This window comes from Hyaena hyaena, unplaced genomic scaffold (assembly GCF_003009895.1).
Source record: "Hyaena hyaena isolate Hyena2069 unplaced genomic scaffold, ASM300989v1 scaffold_2, whole genome shotgun sequence".
NCBI lineage: Eukaryota > Metazoa > Chordata > Mammalia > Carnivora > Hyaenidae > Hyaena > Hyaena hyaena.
Window position 1 is genome coordinate 6,443,395 of NW_024080634.1, and position 21,984 is coordinate 6,465,378.

Consider the following 21,984-nt stretch of genomic DNA (forward strand, 5'->3'; position numbering starts at 1 on the left):
ATAAAAATGTAAAAATTTTTTAAAGTTTTATTTTTATTTATTTTTGAGAGAGAGAGAGAGAGAGAGAGAGAGAGAATGAGCCAAGGAGGGACTGAGAGAGAGAGGGAGAAAGGGAATCTCAAGCAGGCTCCATGCTGTCAGCACAGAGCCCAGTGCAGGGCTTGAACCCATGAACCATGAGATCATGACCTGAGCCGTGATCAAAAGTCAGACACGTAAGGGGCGCCTGGGTGGTTCAGTCAGTTGAATGGCCGACTTCAGATCAGGTCATGACCTCACGGTTCTAGGGTTTGAGCCCCGCACTGGGGTCTGTGCTGACAGCTCAGAGCCTGGAGTCTGCTTCAAATTCTGTCTCCTTCTCCCTCTGCCCCTCCCCCACTTGCACTCCATCTCTCTCTCTCTCTCAAAAATAAACATAAAAAAATTAAAAACAAAAAGTCGGACAGTTAACCATCTGAGCCACCCAGGCACCCTAAATATTAAAAATTTTTAAATAATTTGATAACTGATACCTTTACAATTGAGTCTTTCTATATGCAATACTTATCTTTATCTTGATTTTAGGAAGAATTCCTATGGGCGCCTACTCCCATCACTTCTAATTCAACGTTGTGCTGGAGGGTCTAGCCAGGGCAATGAGGTAAGACAAAAAATGGCCAATAAGCACATGAAAAGATGCCCAATATCATTAGTCCTTAGAGAAACAAAAATCAAAATCACAATGAGATACTACTTCACACCCGCTGGGATGGCTACAATGAACACGATGGACCACAAGAAGCGGTGATGAGGACGTGGAGAAATGGGGACCTGGGGCTCTCCTGGGGGAATGTAAGATGGTCCAGGTGCTCTGGAAACCAGTCTGGCAGTTCCTCAAAACATCAAAGAGTCCTATGACCCTGAACTTCTATTCCTACATGGGTATCTAAGAGGAATAAAAACACATGTCTATGAATGGCTTATATGCATATGAGTGTTCAGAGAAGGACTTTTCTTAATTGCCGAAAAAGTGTTAACGGTTCAAATGCCTATAGCTGAGGAATATACACAGTAGCGTACAGCTATACAACGGAATGTTATGTGGCAGTAAAAAGTAACAGCTATAGGGGCGCCTGGGTGGCTCAGTCGGTTGAGCATCTGACTCTTGATTTCAGCTCAGGTCTTGATCTCACCGTTCATGAGATCGAGTCCCACGTCGGGCTCTGTGCTGACAGCCCAGAGCCTGCTTGGGTTCTTTCCCTCTCTGCCTCCCTCTCTCTCTCTCACTCAAAATAAACAAACTTAAAAAAAAAAAAAAAAAGAGCTACTGATCCACGTTGCAGTGCAGATGAACCTCAAATACAAGATCCGAAGTCAAAGAAGTCAGTCACAAAAGGCCACATAATGTATGATTCTATTTATATGAAATGTCCAGAAGAGGCAAAGTATGGAGACAGAAAGTAAATTACTGGTTTCTCAGGGCTGAGGACAGGAAGTGACTGACTGCTAATAGCTTCAGGGTTTCTGTTTGGGGTGAAGAAATGTTCTAAGTTTAGATGGTGGGTGAGGGTTCCACAATTCTGTGAGAATCCTAAAAACCTGTGAAATTGTACACTGTAAGTGGGTCAATTTTATGGTTTCTAAATTATATCTCAATAAAGATGTTACTAAAAAGAATACACATCCTTTGGATCTGACATGATCTATACGATTCCCTCCTTTTATATATGTTGGAAATTTCCAAAATAAAATGTTAAAAGAATATACACCCTACGGCATCCAATAAGATGGTTTCCTCTCACTGATTAATGTGATAAATCATGTTAATAGCTTCCTTAGTGTTGAACTGCCTTTTCCTATCTGAAACATACAAACACATCCCTTTCTGATCATAGTACATTGGGTTCTTTTTTAAAAGTTTATTTATTAATTTTGAGAGAGAGAGAGCAGAAGGGCAGAGGGAGAGAGGGAAAGGGAGAATCTCAAGAAAGCTCTGCACTGTCAGCACCCAGTGGGGCTCAAACTCACAAACCTCAAGATCATGATCTGAGCCGAAATCAAGAGTCGGACGCTTAACTGACTGAGCCACCCAGGTGCCCCTACCTTGGCTTTTTAAAACGCTGAGAAATCAACTTGTATTTCATCTGAGATCTTTGCATCCATACTGATAAGTGATAGCGGATGTGGGGCTTTTTTTTCCAGCTTTGTCAACGTTCAGTTTTCCCTTCCTGTAAAAGCCTCTGGGGACGCCTGGGGGGCTCAGTCGGTTAAGTGTCCAGCTTCAGTTCAGGTCATGATCTTGTGGTTCGTGAGTTCAAGCCCCGCATCGGGCTCTGTGCTGACCGCGCAGAGCCTGCTTCGGATCCTCTGTCCACCCACATACATGGACGCACACGCTCGCTCGCTCTCAAAATTAAAAAAAAAAAAACACAAAAAAAACTCTGATATGTTTCAGTCAGGCATGTGACCACACAGAATACTGTGTTTCCTGTTTTCTCCTAATAAGACGGAGGCAGAGGTGTCACGTGGCAGCTTTAGAGATCTTCCCCAATAGGGCTGGCACCTGGCCTTAGTCCTCCGTGCCTGCTGGGAGCGGGGCTGCGGGACGCAATGGCTGGAACTAGCTGTGACGGGCTCAGACCGTGAGGGCGAACCTGCCTGGCCTGGGTGCCCCGCGCGGAGTCTCACAAACCTTCTATAAGGTCCTAAAAAAAATTCAGGGACCAGAGTCCCTGGCGGCTCCCCAGTCGGGGCCCCTCTCTCACTCTTGGGAGCTTTGTACTTTCCTGCAATAAACCCCATGGCTTTGCTCACTCTGTTGTCCGTGAGATTCCTTCTTCGTCCCCGTGAGGCCAGGACCGGCGTCTCTCCCACGTCCGGTAGCAAAGACAAGGTGGCACCATGAACTCGGAGCAGCCTGATCACCGGGGACACCGAGGACACGCTCTGTGCTGCGGGCGGCTCTGACTTCCTACCGGGGGGCAGTTATGTGAGTCTCGTTTGAGTCACCCAACTGCAGGGCCCCTCACTCAACAGCCCAACCTAATTCCACCTGACAGGTCAGACTGACATCAGGGCTGCACCAGCTTCTCAAACTGGGAGGTTTCCAGTTTCCTCCACGGCCTGCGATTGTTTAAGTCGCGTTAAGAACTACCTGATCCTTGAAGCTTTGATAGAAACCGGCTGGAACAAGCTTGGCCCCGCACCTCGTTAGGGCTGTTTCTCTGGCAATTTTTTTCAGTTTCTGCAGCCTGCTTTTTCTGGAGCCATTTTGCATTTTATTGAAGTTTGCAAATTGATTAGGAGGGAAGGTACACATTGTAATCTAACGTATCAGGTCTTTTACCCAGTGTTGTCCCTAATGTTACAGATTTCTTATTCTCCCTCTGTGTTCAGTTTGTTCTATTGAAGGTCTGCTACGCCAGTCGGTCTTTTCATGGACCAACCGGTGGACTTAGTTATAAACTTTCCCGTGTTTTTGCTTTCATATCAATCACTCCCAGCTTTTATCGTCATTCTTTTTTTTTTTAATGTTTTATTTATTTCTAGGAGAGAGAGAGAGACAGCGTGAATAGGGGAGGGTCAGAGAGAGAGGGAGTCACAGACTAAAACAGGCTCCAGGCTCCGAGCTGGCAGTCAGCACAGAGCCCGACGCGGGGCTCGAACCCACAAACCGCGAGATCATGACCTAAGCGGAAGTCGGACGCTTAACCGACTAAGCCACCCAGGCGCCCCTCGTCATTCTTTTTTTGAGAGGGGGGGGGTTCAAGTGAGCAATGGGCAGAGTGAGGAGGGCAGAGAGAGAGAAATTCTCAAAGGGGCACAGAAGGAGAGAGAGAAAGAGGGAGACAGAGAGAAGCGGGGTTCCCCCAAAGCAGGGTTCGAGCTCAGCCAAGTCATAGCTCGAACTCAGGAAATGTGAGACCATGACCTGAGCCAAAGTCCGATGCTTAACTGACTGAGCCACCCAGGTGCCCCTTATTGTCATTCTTATTTTGTTCTTGCTTTTCTGAACTTTGAGTGCCCAACTCTTTAGTTTTCCTTCTCTCCATTATAGTAATAAAAACACTTAAGAGGTGCCTGGCTGGCTCAGTCAGTTAAACAACTGATTCTTGATTTCAGCTCAGGTCATGATTTCACAGTTCGTGAGATCAAGCCCCGTGTTGGTCTCTGCACTGACCTCATGGGGCCTGCTTGAGATTCTCTCCTTCTCTCTTTGCCCCTCCCCTGCTCATGTGAGCGCTCTCTTTCTCTCAAAATAAACAAACTTAAGGGGCGCCTGGGTGGCTTAGTCGGTTAAGCGTCCGACTTTCACTTGGTTAATGATCTCGCGGTTCGTGGGTTCGAGCCCCGCGTCGGGCTCTATGCTGACTGCCAGCTCAGAGCCTGGAGCCTGTTTCAGAGTCTGTGACTCCCTCTCTCTCTGACCCTCCCCTGTTCACGTGCTCTCTCTCTCTCTCCTAGAAATAAATAAAACATTAACAAAAAATTTTAAAAAAACTTAAAAAAACAGTATGAATTATCCTTTGACTGCAGCACTGGCCACTGTGCAAAGCTCTTTGCCATATAGTATATTCATTTTCACTAAATTAAAAAAAATTTTTAATGTTTATTTATTTTTGAGAGACAAAGAGAGACAGAGCACAAGTAGGAAAAGGCAGAGAGGGAAATACAAAATTTGAAGCAGGCTCCAGGCTCAGGGCTGTCAGCACAGAGCCCAACTCAGAGCTCGAACCCATGAACCATGAGATTGTGACCTGAGCAGAAGTTGGATGCTTAACTAAGCCACCCAGGCCCCCCTCATTTTCATTGAATTTTAAAACGTCTGCGGATGAAGTTTTGATTTTCTTTTTGAAGAATGTTATAAAATTTACAAATGGTTACACTCATTTTTCTTTTGGTATTAATTCCTAATTTTATTGCAATATGGTAGACTATGTGGTTTGGGCAATTTCTACTTATTAAAATTTTATTGAGATTTTCTTTTTTGGAAGAATGTATAACTGATTTTTGCACATTTTCTGTGTATTAAAAAATATATTTTTTGTAAGATATAAAGGAAGATGGTGGTATAAACACTTCAGGAAGTAAATGCTCATCTCTTAAATTTACCTGTTTCTGTATATTGGGTTTTGGATTTGGGTTTTAATACATTGTGACGTTGGAAACTATTTTAAAACTAAAATGAGGGCGCCTGAGTGGCTCAGTCGGTCAAGCCTCCAACTTTGGCTCAGGTCGTGATCTCATGGTTCATAGGTTCAAGCCCCGCACTGGGCTCTGCGCTGACAGCTTTGGGTTCTGTGTCTCCCTCTCTCTCTGCCTCTCCCCTGCTCATGTTCTGTCTCTCTCTCTCAAAAACGAATAAACATTAAAAAATAAATAAAAATAGACATTAAAAATTAAAAAAAAACTAAAATGAATACTTGACTTTAGTTTCCTGCTCTTTTCCACCACCTTTCCTTGACTAAGTCTGTACGTACCCTTTTCCTGTCTGGGCCGCTGGCCTGGTCTCCCTCAGGTGGCCCGACCAGTGGCTGCTGGTCTAAAACAGGAAAGCTGGTCCCATTCTGTCACTTAAGACCCAGAGGTGATGGTTTTGAAGCTCTAGTCCTTGTCCCCGAGATGGGTGAGCCCTGAGAAAGGAAGTGACAACATCCCTTCTTGTGGGGTGCTCGCTTAACAAACCCTCCCCCAGGGAACCCCAGCCTCCTGCCCCTCCTGGACGTTGTCAAGGGAACAGAACAGAAGCATCGTCTGTGACAGAACGAGTGACAGGTGATGCCGATCACGGGCAATCCAAGTACTTTGGTGTCTTCTGCCCCTTGGTCTTGGTCAAGTGGGTGCTGCCCACATCTGACAAGAGTTCTGCAGACACAGGTGACAATAATGTCCTGTGCTTTTCTAAGTACGTAAAACCTCAGGGTATGTTTTGTGTATGTTACGTGCAAGGTTTCAGAGGGCCTGGCTGGGTTTGGATGCGAAAACCCACCCAACACTTAGAATCCTGCCTCAGGGGGAGGCAAGGTGGCCCCGTTTTACCAGCGACACTCTCAGGAGAGCACAGCTGGGGACAGGGCGCCTCACTGAGCTATCCCTCTGGTTTGCCTTTACTCCCCCTCTCAGCTCACTGCATCTTGGGTAAGTGTAGTTGGGTCAGCTTTGAGTCTGCAAACTAGGTACCTTAGGTTTCTTAGTAAAGTCACGGCCTTTGAATATTCCAGCCACTCTGGACGGTCTCGAGTGTAAATCGCTTTTGGTGGTCAGAGTGCAGGCGCTGACCCAGGACACTTATTCTCACCACCTCTCAGGCCCACGCGCGTGCACTTTTTTCCTACCCAAGTGTCTAGTTCTGCCCACCTTGGGGTTCCAGGTTGTTCCTACTCAAAAGTGGCTTTCTCTACACAGAGCACTTTCCCAAGCAGGTGTCCTGCCTTGTGACTTTTCAGCTCTACGCTGAGGTCCCAACATGCGGTGGCTCGGATGAGCCTTACGACGGACAGAGATTTCCCCACACAAAACTTTCTTCCACCTCCCTGACAACCAGCGGCGAATACGAAAAGGGCCAGGTCGGCGGAGCGACGTGGCTCGAAGCAGCTCACGGCTTCTCTGGGCCTCCGCGTGCTTAGCTGCGACGTGGCGATAACAGAACCCCCTCAACGAGGCTACTGGGAGGTCATTACTACAAGACACTACGGTGGGCTGAACTGGTCTAGAACATTCCCTGATACTTTCCCTTTCCATAAAGGAAATCAGGAAGAGAGTACGATTGAGCTTGGACTTCTGCGTCTCCCGTCACTCACCTCACTCCTTCACTGCATCCGGCTGCAAGCGATTTCCTGTCTCCTGGTTTCATCTTCACTTGATTCACCTCATCAAAACCGAAGCGATCACTCTGAACAAAGGCGGCAGAGCCCTCAGCAACCCTCAACCGACATGGTGTCGTGGCTGGCGTGGGAGGGGGACCCGGAGGAAACGGGCAGAAAAGCGTGTTGCTGATGTGGCAAAGTGAGGCCCGGACGAAGCGAGGGGAGGGTGGCCCGGGTTTGGTGCAGGTAAACCTGGACCACGTTAAACAGGGCTCCCCCCGGACATGGCGACGTGGGGACGTGGGTGGAAACAGGGCAGTGCCTTCCATCGATTATGATCCATCCGTCGGCCACGTGGAGAGTAAGCGGTCCCTCCTCTGAGGATGACCACACGGCGGCATAATCCTGCCCAGCACTGTCCACAGGGCCAGGTCCCAAATGCTCATGTAGCTCCTACTCCATTAGACCCACAGCCACAGCTGATACCTTTTTTTTTTTTTAAGTTTTTTAAGTTTGTTTATTTTGAGAGACACAGAAGGAGAGGGAGAGAAGATCTCCAGTAGGCCCCTCACCGTCAGCACAGAGCCCGACACAGGACCCGAACCCACAAACTGTGAGATCCTTACCTGAGCCACCTGAGAGTTGGATGCTTAACCGACTGAGCCACCCAGGCGCCCCCACAGCTGGTGTCTCACAGCCCAGCGACTCAGAACCGCCACAGGTGAGCAGCCCCCCCCCCCCCCAGGCACCTGGAGGCCCACCCTCTGGAGGCAAAGGGTGAGCCTCACTGGAAACAGCACCTCCTAACAAGGTTCAAGGACAGGTGAGGGCGGCTCAAGGCAGCAGCACGACCCCCCGGGGGCCCACCCTCAGGAGCCCCGCTGCAGCTCTGGTCCCCAAAGCAAAGGATGGAAGGCGGCGGAACACTTGTCTTCCCTGAGTTCATCCCCGGTGCTGAGCCCGCACTTCTCTCTGGGAAAACCAGCAACTTCGTCCTTTTAATCGCCTGACCAGGAACAGTGAAAACCAGCCCAGGGTCCTTCCACCTGGTCAAGGTTTTCCTGCATAGGGCGGGTGTGGCTGCGGGATGGGGGGCCAGGGTGGCTCCCGGGAGTGCTGGGCCTCCTCCTGCCCTGGCCCTTGGCAGCTGCATCACATGACCACACCCAGCAGCTATGGGGTCAGAAATAAGTCCCTAGTCACTGGCCACAGGTTCATGGAAGCACCTTATTTCGGAAAAAGAAGGGGGAATCTGGAAAGGGACCGTGGGATCCCAGATTGTAGCAATCTGCCACAGCCCACACATAGAGGAAACCCTCTCCCCCAAAGTTTTTTAAAATATTTTTTTAAATGTTTACTTTTGAGCGAAAAGGTACATACGAGTGGGGGAGGGGCAGGGAGAGGATCTGAAGCCGGCTTTGCGCTGACAGCCCGACGTGGGACTTGAACTCATGAACAGGGAGATCATGACCTGAGCCGCAGTGGGACGCTTACCCGCCGGAGCCACCCAGGCGGCCCTCCGCCAGAGCTTTAAGAGGAGACTTCGGAGCTGTGGGGGAATTATGAGATTCCAATGGTGGTGGCAGACCCGGCCCCGTGTTCTTCCTGCCACCAGAGCGGAACACCAACTGGGCGAATTCAGGACAAACGCTTTGGCTCCTTTACATCCGATTTCTGCTTCCCCTCTAACCTTTCCGCCGGAGCTGACAACACGGCCGAGGACCGGAGCCAGGCCCCGCGCCGCCGCAGCCCCCAGCCCTGACGGCCAAGTGCGCCCCTGTCTCACTGGGCAGTTCCCAGTTAATACAGGCAGAGACTCACCACCGTTCAGCCTCTTTCCTCCCCCTTCCCCTCCCCCTGATCTAACGGGGGAATCTGGCAGCCCTGAGCCCCTGACGGCCTCCCCACCCCCACCCCCATCCCCAGCAGGCCACCGCGGTCCTGTCCGCGTATCTACACGTCTGTGTTTCCCTTAATAACCCACGGGAGGGGCCTGGCCAGGAAGGGGAAGGAAATGGCCAGCATGAGGCCCTTGTCTGCGCCCCTCGGGATTAAATGAGATGAAAAATCAAAGCGGCCAGGCTGTTGGCAGGTTGTCAGTTAACAGTCAGTCCCTAAGAAGAGCCCCCGCATATTTATGTCCATAAACCCGGTTTACTAAAGAAATTCTAGAGCAACACGCATCCCAACCCTCTTCTCAAAATTCTAATTTAGCTTTTTTGTTCTTTCATTAAAAATGATTTCCACCTCTGAAACTTCCCAGAAAGTATGCCCCCTTGTCTTCTGATCTTTTAAACACATCATCAAGAGACATAATCATTAATGTCCTGTGAGCAGAAAAGGAGGTTTATAAACCAGGAATGCATTCTCTGGGAGCCAACCTGGGGACGACTCCGCGGGTAGGCTGTATCGGCTTCACTGGCGAGGCCCCAGGATGAAGCGGGGCCTGACTCAGGCGTGTCCCTGTGGGCATCGCACGTCCCCGGACCCCGTCCCAGGAGAGGGCGTCAGCCCGGCCGCCCGCCGCGGGGCAGGGACGGTCAGGGTGCCCAGGTAGCAGGCAAAGCACACACCTTATTTCTGAGGCCTCGTTCACTGCAGCCCAACATAAGCTGGCAGGATGAGACGGAAGAAATGCGTCACAACAGGCTCACATTCTCCGTGAACCACCATGACTTTACCGAACGCCCCTCCCCCAGGGGGCTGGGGGCAGGCCAAGGTCATCAAGTCCGGGGCATTTTCCCGGCACCGCCCGGTGCAGCAGGTCTTCGCCTACTGCCCTGGGCACGGGTCTCATGCCACTCACAACCGCCCCCCCCCCCAACAACAGGTGCAGACATGCGTCTTCTCCTCCTGTGACCGGAAGGGACGCTTTTATTCCAGTTCCCTCAACGCTTTGAAGTTAGCATGAAAAATGTTATAAAAGGACTACAGAGCAGAGTCGGGGGAAAACATTACATGGGTTTAGAGGATGCGGCCTTGCAGCCGCGCGCGGATGATCCGCAAACATCATACACCGCGGCGCGCCCGTCACCACCCTGCACGGCTGCTTTGCCGCGGAGTCTTCGGTGCCGAGGGTCTCCTCCTTGGTCCCTGTGATCGCACTTTCCCGCCGAGCGCAAACTGCTGTTACAGCTTTCCTGCCTCTGAAGGGGGCGGTGAAGTCAGGAGTCCCAGGAAGCTTTGCCAAAGGCAACGGAGTCCACATGAGTCTTAAAGAAATGGTGTGACACGTGGCGCCCACTGGACGCAGTACCTCAAGGAAATGAGGAACGATGGTGATTGTGGTGCGGGGGGGGAGGGGGGGCAGCTTCATTTCTGACACAGAAGCATCGAGAACGTCAGCACACGATGCCAGGAGCCCGCTCCCCTCTGCACTTCCGCCTGGTGGCTCTCGCCCTCCACGCCGCCCACTCCTGGGCTACATCCTGCACAGCTTCAGTGGAAAGTTCTCGGTGATGAGGTGATCAGGGTGGAGAAGTACAACAATGTTAACCTCAAATTCTGAGAAAAGAAAGGACAGGTGTCACACTCCCCTGCCCCGCAGCAGAGGCCGCACGCCCACCGCCCCGGCTCTGAAAGGTGAGGGCCATCCAGGGGTCCCTAGGGGCTTCTGTGCCCACGACCCACAGCGGTCATCCCCGGCTTCTGGGGGAACCAGCGAGGGCTCTAAGGGAATTCGTCTTCTCTCCTTGGAGCCGCAAGGGGTCAGCTTCTCAAGCACACCTTCCTTGTCCTCAGGCCTTACCAGACAGAACCTCCTAGAATCCTTCCTGCTCACTCATACTTTTGCCTTTTTTTTTTTTTTAACTTCCACCAGTTCTTAATCAAAGAGCCGACGTGTGGACCCACATCTCCCACCCCAGATGAGAAAGTGCGGTGTCACAGTTGTTCTTTGGGGGAGGGGTGAATTCACCTGACGTGCCTGTTTCAACAACCGACTCTTGCTGACGAGGGCTAAGGGTGCGTGTGAGCCACACCGAGGGGCCAGGGCCGAGCACCAAAGTCGCTCAGCTGTGGAAGGGGCCCTGGGGTTACCTCACCCAAGGCCCCTGAGCCCCCCCCCCCAGGCTGGCTCCTGAGGACAGTGTCCCCGTGGGCATCTGCCTTCGCCCGAGGGGGGGTGCGGCCCTGACAGAAGCCATGCACAGCAGCGCCCCATCTCTCTCCTCACTGTGGTCATCGCCACGGCACCAGCACGGCCCTCTGGGGTCCAGGTGGCCATTGTCTTCACCATCCCCCCACCACCCTGCTGTCCTCCCTGGAGGGGCCACAGCGTGGCTGGACGCCCAGCAGGCAGGGAAAGCCCAGGTCAGGGAGCTGTCCCTCCCAGCGTCCCGCAGCCCGGGAGCCCCGAACGAAACAAAACTCTTGATCAGGCCTGAAAAGCATTACTGGTATCCTGGCTGACGGACTGAGGGCGTGATTTATATGGAAGAATCACAGGCGCAACATGACATGTTATAAATCTGACAGAAACAGCATGCAAAAAATTAGGTGCTTAAAATACAGAACAAAAATGTTTCAATCTCTTGAAGTTTATGTAGAAAAACCACGTGAGAAACCAACACATAAGCTCCTTCTGACTTAAAATCAAAGTACTCCGAGGTAAAACACGGCCTTCAGGAAGCCGTGTGCAGCGTGCGGGGGGTGATGCTGGCGGCCGGGGTGGGGGGGTGGGGGGGCATCACCTGCAGGAGGGCAGCGGGCCGAGGAGGGCCCTCACCCTGTGCCTCGGCCCCTCACCCTGTGCCCCGCACCCCTGCTGGGGACACACACAGGTTATTCGACAACCATCACACACAGCTTTTTTGAGAAAAGTCACGGTGGCTTCGCTGGGCTCCGATCGGACCCCACACTTCCAGCAGACGTCGCCGCCCTTCCACGTGTTCAGCCAACAGCCGAGTCTGGTGCCCTCTTTGCTCCGGACACGCTGTCCTGACCTTGCGGTGCGCCTCTTATGCTGTAACGTTGCAGGTAAGAGCACACAGGGGCTCCACGAATATTCATCATGGAAAGTGACCCCGACACCCCCAGTGGGGGAAGAGCAGCCTGGACAGTGATCCACACGGAGGGGTACAACCGAGTCTCCCCCATGTGCCAGCCCGACCTCCTCACGCACGCGGTGGGCTGCTCCCGTGCTGTGCTTGCTCCTTCTGGACGCTGCGGGGCCTGCCTTAGGCCACACGGTCCCCCCCCCCCCCCCCGTGGAGGGCCCGCACGTGTCACGCACACCGTCAGGGACGGCACGGCAGCCCCCCGGGGGAGCTTCTGTGGAGCGGCCGAGGCACTGTGTGCTGTGGGCCAAGCCCGCCCGCCCCAAGCAGACCCACGTGTACACTGCAGGCTCTCAGGGGGCCCCGTACGCAGGCCCCCCCTTGACGGGACGTGCTTACCCACTTTGAAGTTGGTGGTCTCCAGCGTAGGGCAGGTGAACAGCCGGGGGAAGACCATGTATATGGGGACGGACAGGCTGCGACAAACGTCTCCGTCAGCGATCTGAATATTCTGAATCTCCGTGGCGTCCCGGGCGTATCCTTCTGCACACCCTGCGTGGGCGGACAGTGCCGAGCGGTCAGGGAACAGCGGCTGTCCAGACAAGCAGAGCGACAGAGCCTGGGGCCTCCGTGAGCGCCTGTGTCATCACCCTCACCAGCGCGGCCACCTGCCCCACAGGACTAGGGCTCCCTCCCTCCGCGTCGCACTTTCTCACGCAGACATTTCTGGAACCAGCAGGTCAGCCACGGGGCCCTTACCGCACGTCTCCACGCGGACCAGCTGCAGCTCTATGCTCCGGATGGCGGCCTCCGAGCTCTCTACCACCAGCTCACCCGTCAGCGGCTGTGTGATGACACAGTTGGTTGAGTTGAGATGGCCTCGGATGAGAAACTTGGGGAGCAGGGCTCTCTGCAACAGAACAAAAACAGACATCAGGGACGGGAGGTGCCAAGGGAAAGCCCTCCACGGTCAGTCACCTGGTACAAATAAAAACGGAAGGCAAAGTTGGATAATTTTGATAAAACCCATGGGGACCTCGTTTTACAAAATGGGAAAGTACAGTGGTGTTCACGTCGCCCATCGGGTCAGTCGACAGACTGAATTTTTCAACAGCTCCCTGCAGATGGCAGGTGCCTGCACGGCCCGTACAGAATGGCCAGCCCCACAGAGCTGTCCTGACCCCCTAGATCAGATCTGGAAAGCTCCTCCTTACCCAGCAACATGACATAGACACGCCTGAAGAAGTCGCCAATGGTGTTTAAGTGCAACTGGTCACATGTACACTCGAAAGGCTTTAAAAAAATAATCAACTTAAAATGCTCCCAATTATGTGCGCCTGGATGACTGAGTGGGTTAAGTGTCTGACTTCAGCTCAGGTCATGATCTCATATTGTGGGTTCGAGCCTCGCGTCAGGCTCTGTGCTGACAGCTCAGAGCCTGGAGCCTGCTTCGGATTCTGTGTCTCCCTCCCTCTCTGCCCCTCTCCTGTTCACAATCTTTCTCTCTCTCAAAAATAAATAAACATTTAAAAAAAAATGCTCCCAATTATGCAATTTTGAAAAGTCAAAGCATTTATTTCAAGGACATTAAAAAAAACTTTTATTTTTATTATTTATTTTGTTTTGTTTAGTTTATTTTTTTAAGTAGGCTTCTCTCCCAGCACAGAGCCCAATGTGGGGCTTGAACTTATAACCATGAGATCAAGACCTGAGCTGAGGGGCACCTGGGTGGCTCAGTCGGTTAAGTGTCCGACTTTGGCTCAGGTCATGATCTCACCGTTCGTGGGTTCAAGCCCCGCATCGGGCTCTGTGCTGACAGCCTGGAGCCTGCTTCAGATTCTGTATCTCCCTCTCTCTCTGACCTTCCCCTGCTCACGCCACGTCTCTCTCTCTCTCAGAAATAAAAACATTAAAAAAAAAAAAAAAAGACCTGAGCTGAGATCAAAAGGCAGACACACTCAACCAACTAAGGCACCCAGGCGCCCCTCAAGGACATTTAAAGACAACAATTTTCACCAATGCTGGACTAAAACCTCCTGGACCCTTTCTCTGCACACCTAAGAACCTGGTTATGGGTAGATGACGATTTCTTGTGGGAAGCAGATATGAACTGAGGCAACTGTTCTAGAAGCCTTCACCTCGATGGCCGCAGTTACTGAAGTTGGGGTTTGAAGCACCACCATCTCACAGAGACAAAATGCAGCCGCAAATGGGAACCATGCATATAATCTAACATTTTCTAGCAGCTCTATATAAAAAGTAAAAGGAAACAGTAAAATCAACCAAGAGATCCGAACTCTCCCTCCCACAAACATTCAATATTAAAAAATTACATTTATATTCTCTTTTTGAAATCCAGTCAGTACCTGCCACCCACAGCTCATCCCAGTTTAGACCAGCACCCTCCCCGGGGGGCTAGCGGTCACCATGGCTGGTGCTGCCTGGTCGGCCAGCACTGGGACTGGGGAGCGGGGGACCCACACCTGCCAGCCCTAGAGGCAGAGAGCTCTAGAAAAGTCTCGATTCAAGACAATGTTCTAAAAATAACTATAAGTAGAGAGGCTATTTGTTCCAAAACATAAAAAGCAGTGGCAATCTACATTAAAATTCTTCTGGGCAACTGACAGAAAAGAAAAGCTCTCAACGCCCAGCTGAAGATCCTGACTGAACACTCACTTTACCCCTCCTCCCAGGGACATGATGTTGCCACAAACAAAAAAGAAAAAATGAGCCAGGGGCGCCCGGGTGGCTCAGTCAGTGAAGCATCAGACTTCAGCTCAGGTCATGATCTCACAGTTCGTGGGTTCGAGCCCCATGTCAGCCTCTATGCTGACAGCTCAGAGCCTGGAGCCTGTTTCAGAGTCTGTGTCTCCCTCTCTCTCTGACCCTCCCCTGCTCATGCTGTCTCTATCTCTCTCTCTCAAAAAGAAATAAAACATTAAAAAATTAAAAAAAAAAAAAAAAAAAAAAAAAAAAAAAAAAAAAAAAAAAAAAAAAAAAAAAAAAAAAAAAAAAAAAGAGCTACACAGAGAGGCTGTGCGGGCCGCCACGTGGCGACTAGCCCGGTCAAGTGTTTCTGTGAATAAAAGCGCGCAGACCTGGGTGATTCGGTCGGTTAAGCGGCCGACTTCAGCTCAGGTCATGATCTTGCAGTTTGCGGGTTCAAGCCCTGCGTCAGCCTCTGCTGACAGCTCAGAGCCTGGAGCCTGCTTTGGATCCTGTGTCTCCCCTTCTCTCTGCCCCTCCCCTGTTCATGCTCTGTCTCTCTTTCTCAATAATAAATAAATGTTAAAAAAAAAATTACAAATAAAAGTACATGGACAGTGAAGCCCCCAGGGGTCCCGGGGACGTCCTGAGGTTTCCAGAGCGCTCTGCACACTGTTCCCAGCGGGCCCTGGGCAGCCCTGAGATCAGAGGCGGGGCCCACCCAGGGAAGGTGGAGGGGAGAGGTCACAGCGGGGATGGAACCGGCCATGAGCGGCCTCTGGGGTCAGCATGTCTCCCTCAAGGCTGACTTCCTACCCACGACGCTCCCAAAGCAGGCTGGGTAAGTGTCCCCATTTACAGTCACCATGCAGGACGATGAGGCTGTGACCCCAGAAGACGGGCCACCTGCACACCCTCCAAGAGAGCCCACAGGGCCGAATGCCCCTCCCCTGCAGCAAAGCCCCTCACGTCAGGGTGTGCGTGTGTGACTAGGACAGCCTACTATCTGGGCTAAGGACAAGGAGTCTAGTTAACAAGGCCATATATATATTTGATCCTCATTTATGTAAATATAAGCTGACAACCAAGAACCAATAAACACCTGAGGAAAATAAAAGCAAGAAAAAGAAGCCAATGCTGGCAAACAGGATAACGAGGAAGAGAGCGGAAAGGCCGTGCATCTGCAGTAAGGGTGCTATCTTGTGAGAGGCACGGCTTGGAGACGAATCACACTGCTGCTGAAGTAAACGTTTCCAGGGGCACCTGGGTGGCTCAGTCGGTTAAGTGTCCGACTTCAGCTCAGGCTCATGGTCAGTGAGTTTGAGCCCCGCATCGGGCTCTGTGCTGACAGCTAGCTGTGGGAGGCACACCTACCTCTCGGACGTTCTGCAAGGTTTCGGGCGTGATGGTGAAGTCCACGGGGCTTGGCGTCAGCTTCCCCTTCTGAGGCTAAAACAGGAGGTAAAACCAACATCAGCTGCTTGAAGGCCAAGGGCTCCCCGCATCCAACTTCCCTTTTCCGCTTTTAAAGAAACGAAGGGCGGCAGAATGGATCGGAGGGCGGGGGAAGCCGGCAGTGAGAGGCAGCCCACCCGGGTTCTACACACACAGTTCTGTCAAGGCAACGTCGTGCTCTTTGCCCCATTTCTTCACCCCCTGTGACTCAGTCTCCTCATCTGTAAAATGAGGCATCACTTTCTTAATCTCTCAGGTCCCTTTCAGGTCCAGGAATTAAAAATGAGACCTAAGAACCAAGGGTAGTATTACTGGAAGGTACTCATTTTAAAGCTCTTAGAGTGAGAGCTGACACGAAGCTCCTCTGATGTGCTGCCGAAGGAGCACGGCAACCCTACGGGGTGCTGGCCCCGGCCCTGGCCCCACTTCACAGACAAGCACAGAGAGGCACAGAGAGCTCAGGCGGTCTCAAGTGGCAGAACCGAGATTCAAACCCAGGTGTTCTGGCTCCGATGCCGGCGCTGTCGGCCACCCAGCCGTCCAACTGGCAGAATGAGTCGCATAGAATAATCATGTCACCACAGTCAGCGGACACACTCACATCCACGCTATACAACTGCAGGACCCGTCACTCCCGCCAGGCTTCCCTGGGGCCTGCCTGGCGGGTTTCACTCCGGCGCCAGGGTCCAACGGCCACTGATGCCGAGATCCCAGGTGCCAAACTGCCAAGTGTCCTCATTCACCAAAAGCGTAGTCTAAGCAATATTCTTCTTATTGATAGGTTCATGCACATATTCTTCCACACAGCATTTAAAGGACTATTTAACTTGTCGAATAGAGATCACAGGGTGGTTTTGGCCTTCTCGTGAAATAATTCATAAAGAATAGGATTCTTTTTGTGTGTGTTTTTTGAAGATTTTATTTTTAAGTAATCTCTACACTCAACGTGGGGCTTGAACTCACAGCCCCGAAATCAAGAGTCGCACGTTTCAGCAACTGTGCAAGCCAGGTGCCCCAAGAACAGAGTTCTTTTTAAAAATTTTTTGGGGCGCCTGGGTGGCTTAGTTGGTTGAGCGTCCGACTTTCACTTAGGTCATGATCTCGTGGTTTGTGGGTTCGAGCCCGCGTCGGGCTCTGTGCTGACTGCCAGCTCAGAGCCTGGAGCCTATTTCAGAGTCTGTGTCTCCCTCTCTCTCTGACCCTCCCCTGCTCACGCTGTCTCTCTCTCTCTCTCCTAGAAATAAGTAAAAATATTTTTTTAAAAATGTTTAATGTTTGTTTACTTTTGAGAGAGACAGAGAGACAGAACGTGAGTGGGGGAGGGGTGGAGAGGCAGGGAGACAGAATCCGAAGCAGGCTCCAGGCACTGAGCTGTCAGCAGAGTCCAACGCGGGGCTTGAACTCACAAACTGTGAGATCAAGACCTGAGCCCAAGTCAGATGCTTAGCCACCTGAGCCCCCCAAGCGCCTCCCAAGAACAGGGTTCTTGAAGCCTGGGTGTTGGTGAGATGCCGGGGGCAGGGAGGAAGCCGCAGGTGGCCCAGCCATTGATGCCCACCTTGAGCTGACTTCTGATAGGGCCCTGTGGTCATGAGTGGGCCGGGGGTCAGGGGTGGGGGGAGACCTGGCCCGGAGTCCAGCTCTGGGCAGGGAGCCGAATTTGGTTTATTCTCCTTCACAAAGTTGGAGGTTCTTTTTGTTAAAGACATTAAAGGGTGTATGTCTCTTTTACAGAATAATCCACATTAAAGAAAAAAAAATATGTTTTGCTTCCACGTGAAGACCTTTGATAGAAAAAAGGAAAATACCTAAATCACATGACTTCCAAAAAAGATAAATGTTTTTAACATTTTATATAATACATTGTCCCTAAAAGAGACACTTAAACGGTGATTATTAAAAATTTAATAAGGGGTTAATGATAAATGTTGAAGTCCTAAAAAATCACAAAAATGATGCAAATCTTCTACACAAAAGATTTAAGTCTTATAGTTTTTACAGAACCATTACTACAAGACATCCATGGGGGGCACCAGAGGGGATCAGTAAGTTAAGCGTCTGACTTTGCTCAGGTCATGATCTCCGGGTTCATGGGTTCGAGCCCCACATCGGGCTCTGTGCTGACAGCTCAGAGCCTGGAGCCTGCTTCAGATCCTGTGTCTCCCTCTCTCTCTGCCCCTTCCCTGCCCATGCTCTCTGTCTCAAAAAAAAAATTAAAAGCAAAAACAATTTTTTTAAAAAAAATTAAAAAAAAAAAGACATCCATGGACATTTCATAACAGTACAAAAGAAATGCAACCGCCAATTTTCCACAAAGCCAACATGCCTCCCCACAGAGCTCTGTAGAAGCCCCCATTTCCTAAGGCACATGGCAAGGACCATGAGGTACATGTGGGTCCCTAGGAGGCAGAGCCCTGCACAAATCCTACGAAGGTAAGTGAGCCAGGGAAAGCTAGTGGCTCCTGTCTGTCCAGTTTGGTGGCATCTTGACATGGCCGGCGGCCCCACAGAACCACATGCTCCCGGAGCACGCATGGGTCTCACCCAGCTTGGGGAGGCCCTCATAAGGAGTGTTCTGGAGACAGCCCAGGGAGTGCCCAGGCCTATGTGCTCTGACACGTCCAGGTTCTGTTCACTCGGGTGCCTCCAGGAACCCCAGTTTGGTTACCTTCCATCTCCCAAACTGCTCAGAATCAAATCAAAGGCAGAAGCACTGCATTCTGAGTCTAGGCAGCTACTCAAGGGGGGAACGAGGCGAGCGCTGGCCCCGAGAAGGCAGAAGCCGGCCCTGACTTAGAGGTGTGAGCCCAGGGAAGGGAAGGATGACACAGGGCCTGCAGAGAGGCCCAGGGGAACAGGGAATCCATTGCTGAGGACATCCGTCACCGCGTGTCACACCTACGGTGGGCACGGCCTGTCACTGCTAGTCTCTGCATGGTGACCAAGGAACAGCACAGATGAGCTGCAGACTCTGCCTTGAATTCACCCAGAATGGCCGACAGCCGTGGGGGAGGGGGATCCAGTTCGTGCAGTCGGCACATGAAAGGGAATTTTAAAGAATATGTTGTCACTGCAAAGTATTACCAGAAAGTGTTGGCAGAGGGGCGCCTGGGGGTCTCAGTCAGTTAAGCGTCCGACTTCAGCTCAGGTCATGATCTCATGGTTCATGAATTCAAGCCCCGCGTCAGGCTCTGTATTGACAGCTCGGAGCCTGGACCCTGCTTCGGATTCTGTGTCTCCTTCTCTCTCTGCCCCTCCCCTGCTCACACTCTGTCTATGTCTCTCAAAAATGAATAAAATGTTAAAAAAATTTATTAAAAAAAAAAAAAAAGGTGTGGGAAGAAGCGACCCACCCTGACCCCAAGGGTCCCTGTGTGTTCTCGCTGAGTGTGCCGACAAGATAAGGCCCTGGCCGTCCTTTATCTGGGCCGGGCCACTGCTCTGGGTTCTGTGTGGCCGTCGTGACCTTGAGAAAGGAGGAGCTGTGTGCCTTCCCTCGGAAACAGGCCTGCTGCTTGCTACTACAGAGGTGGCCCCCGCCCACCGCTCCTTAGCTGAGTCACAGCCACCGTGGGGCTCTGGTCCTGCTAAAAGACATGACGTCCCTGTCTCGGGGACCCTGGGGTCTCTTCCCCAGCAGCCGTGACCCAGCACCTGGCGAACTTCTCGGCTCATAAATGAAGGAAATACCAGACCCTATGGAAGAGTCCTATCCTTCAGCACAGAGCCCCAGACGTGGCTTACAGCAGAGTGAACGATGAACTCGCAGGTCTTTGTCAAGTCCTTGGCCAACAGAGACCGCCTCATGTCACAGCGCAGGGTATACTGGAGGGAGAGATCGGACAGGAAAATGTCGTTTTAGTGGGATGTGCATTCATCTGGGACCTGTATCCAGAGACACAAGTAAGTCAACATATATCAGGACTTGGTCCAATTACTCTGTTACATGAAACTAATATACATACGAGGGGGAGCCAGTGCTCGAAAGAAAGATATTTCCGTAAAAAGACCGAAACCAAAACCACACTTCAGGGTGATTCCACAGCATCCCGTGGTTGACCCGCCACACAAAGGCACAGAGTCCCATGTGAGAGCAGCATGATCGAGCAGAAAGGATGTGCACCTAGAAGCCAAAGCTGGTTCAAAGCCAGTCATCTGTCTTAGTGTATGAACCCTGACAAATAAGACAACCTATCTAAGCGCTGGGCTCCTGCGCTTTAAAGTGGGGACATTAGTTCTTGCCTGCAGCAAGGGCCGGATGAGACAATGTGTGACGTACACTTGGTTCACGGCCTGGCACACAGCAGCTCTCAGTAAAATGGTAGCTATTTTGTGATGAGGATTAGAAAACACACAGGAAGGGAGTGCCTGGGTGTCTCAGTTGGTTAAGCATCCGTCTTCAGCTCAGGTCATGATCTCACAGTTCGTGGGTTCGAGCCCTGCATCGGGCTCTGTGCTGACAGCTAGCTCAGAGCCTGGAGACTGTCTTCAGATTCTGTGTCTCCTTCTCTCTCTGATCCTCCCCTGCTCATGCTCCCTCAAAAATAGATAAAACGTTAAAAAAATTTGTTTTTTTAAAAGAAAAAAATGAAAACACACAGGAAGGACGAGGAGCCCCAGGACAGCACCCAGCACATCACAGACCCCCTTAAGAAGCGAGTTGCCTATAGCACCATGTGCACAGCTTGGCACCAGGGGCCAGAGCAAGATCGGAGTCAGACCCTGCACTGAGGAGTCCCCGGTTTACTGAAGAGACGAATATGCAGTCATAGTACTTGATATCCGGGACTCCAGGGCACCTTAAAACTAGGTCTCCATATTTTAATTGGTTTTTAAATGTTTATTTTTGAGAAAGAAAGAGACAGACAGACAGAGCATGAGCGGGGAAGGGGCAGAGAGAGAGGGAGACACAGAATCCGAAGCAGGCTCCAGGCTCTGAGCTATCAGCACAGAGCCCAACACGGGGCTTGAACCCAAGAACCGTGAGATCATAACCTGAGCCGATGTTGGACGCTCACTGACTGAGCCACCCAGGTGCCCCAGCTCTCCATATTATAACCTTAAGGAGTAATAAAGAAGGGGACATCTTTTAAAATGTTTATTTTGGAAAATTCAAACATATGCAGAAGTAAAGAGAAGAGAATGAAGACGCCCCACATATCCAGGAGCCAGCTTCCATAGCGGACGATGCACAGCCGATCTTAACCATTCTCCCTCTCGGCCCTTCCCCGTCTTACACAGATGTACCCTCGGTACGAGGTGATGTGGACAGGTAAGGCAGGCAGCATCCCTCTAACTGTTAACCTGTGTTCAATTTCTCTGCTGTGCCTGTGCTATTTTTCTGAACTGGCCACTGCTGGTGTGACCTCCTGCGACACAGGCCCTGTTCCACCCAAGGAAGAACGGGCCCCTCCGCGGGGCTGGTCCCCAAGCTAACACCTCCGACCTGGGACTGTTTCTTCACATGGTTCTGGTCCATCGGTTGACACGCTGACTGGTCACAAAACTCTACAGCATGATCACAGTCTTAATGTTAATCTTAAAAAAAAAAAAAATCACATAACCCACATTGAAGCAAGTTAGCTACTGTTTTCATCATCCGGGAAAACTTTAGAATTCTGTTAAAAAATATTTTGTATAACTAGGGCTACGTGCATGGTTGAATCAAGAAGCTACGTTACTATGAACAACCTGTGCACATTAGATAAGAAGCTAGTATATGTTTAAGGTGCTACTGGGAGATTAACACACTTTTTTTAATTTGTTTGTTTATTTTGGAAGAGTGAGAACATGAGCAGGGGAGAGAGAGAAAGAGAATCCCAAGCAGGCTCTGTACTCTCAGCACAGAGCCTGATGTAGGGCTCGAACTCATGAACTGTGAGTTCATGACCTGAGCTGAAGCCAGGAGTTGGACGCCTAACCAACTGAGCCACCCAGATGCCCCTAAAACATCTTTCTAAAGAAACATCCCTTGTCTGCAAAGATCTTTATATATATATTTTATATATTTACAAATATATAAAATATACATATACTTATAT

General features: G+C 51.0%; 1 protein-coding gene and 1 long non-coding RNA gene across 4 annotated transcripts in view; both read right to left on the reverse strand.

Moving 5' to 3' along the window:
* Window positions 1-553: 553 nt before the first annotated feature.
* On the reverse strand, window positions 554-9,392 carry LOC120229120. Of its 2 annotated transcripts, none has more exons than XR_005527669.1 (4): window positions 9,359-9,392; window positions 5,460-5,612; window positions 2,794-2,950; window positions 554-623 (listed from the first exon to the last, which is right to left on the reverse strand). It is a non-coding gene; the product is annotated as an uncharacterized LOC120229120 (long non-coding RNA). The 2 variants fall into 2 exon arrangements; XR_005527672.1 differs by having other exon boundaries at window positions 9,167-9,377.
* A 236-nt stretch (window positions 9,393-9,628) lies between these two features.
* The window catches only part of VPS26C (VPS26 endosomal protein sorting factor C), a 46,383-nt gene continuing 34,027 nt past the window's right edge, over window positions 9,629-21,984 (reverse strand). For both annotated transcript variants that reach the window (XM_039228802.1, XM_039228794.1), the window contains 5 exons: window positions 19,688-19,768; window positions 15,863-15,937; window positions 12,542-12,692; window positions 12,182-12,334; window positions 9,629-10,289 (listed from right to left, as the gene is read on the reverse strand). In XM_039228802.1, coding sequence (XP_039084733.1) covers window positions 10,207-10,289; window positions 12,182-12,334; window positions 12,542-12,692; window positions 15,863-15,937; window positions 19,688-19,768 — 543 coding nt within the window. In that variant the 3' untranslated portion in view covers window positions 9,629-10,206. The remainder of the gene's footprint in view (window positions 10,290-12,181; window positions 12,335-12,541; window positions 12,693-15,862; window positions 15,938-19,687; window positions 19,769-21,984) is intronic.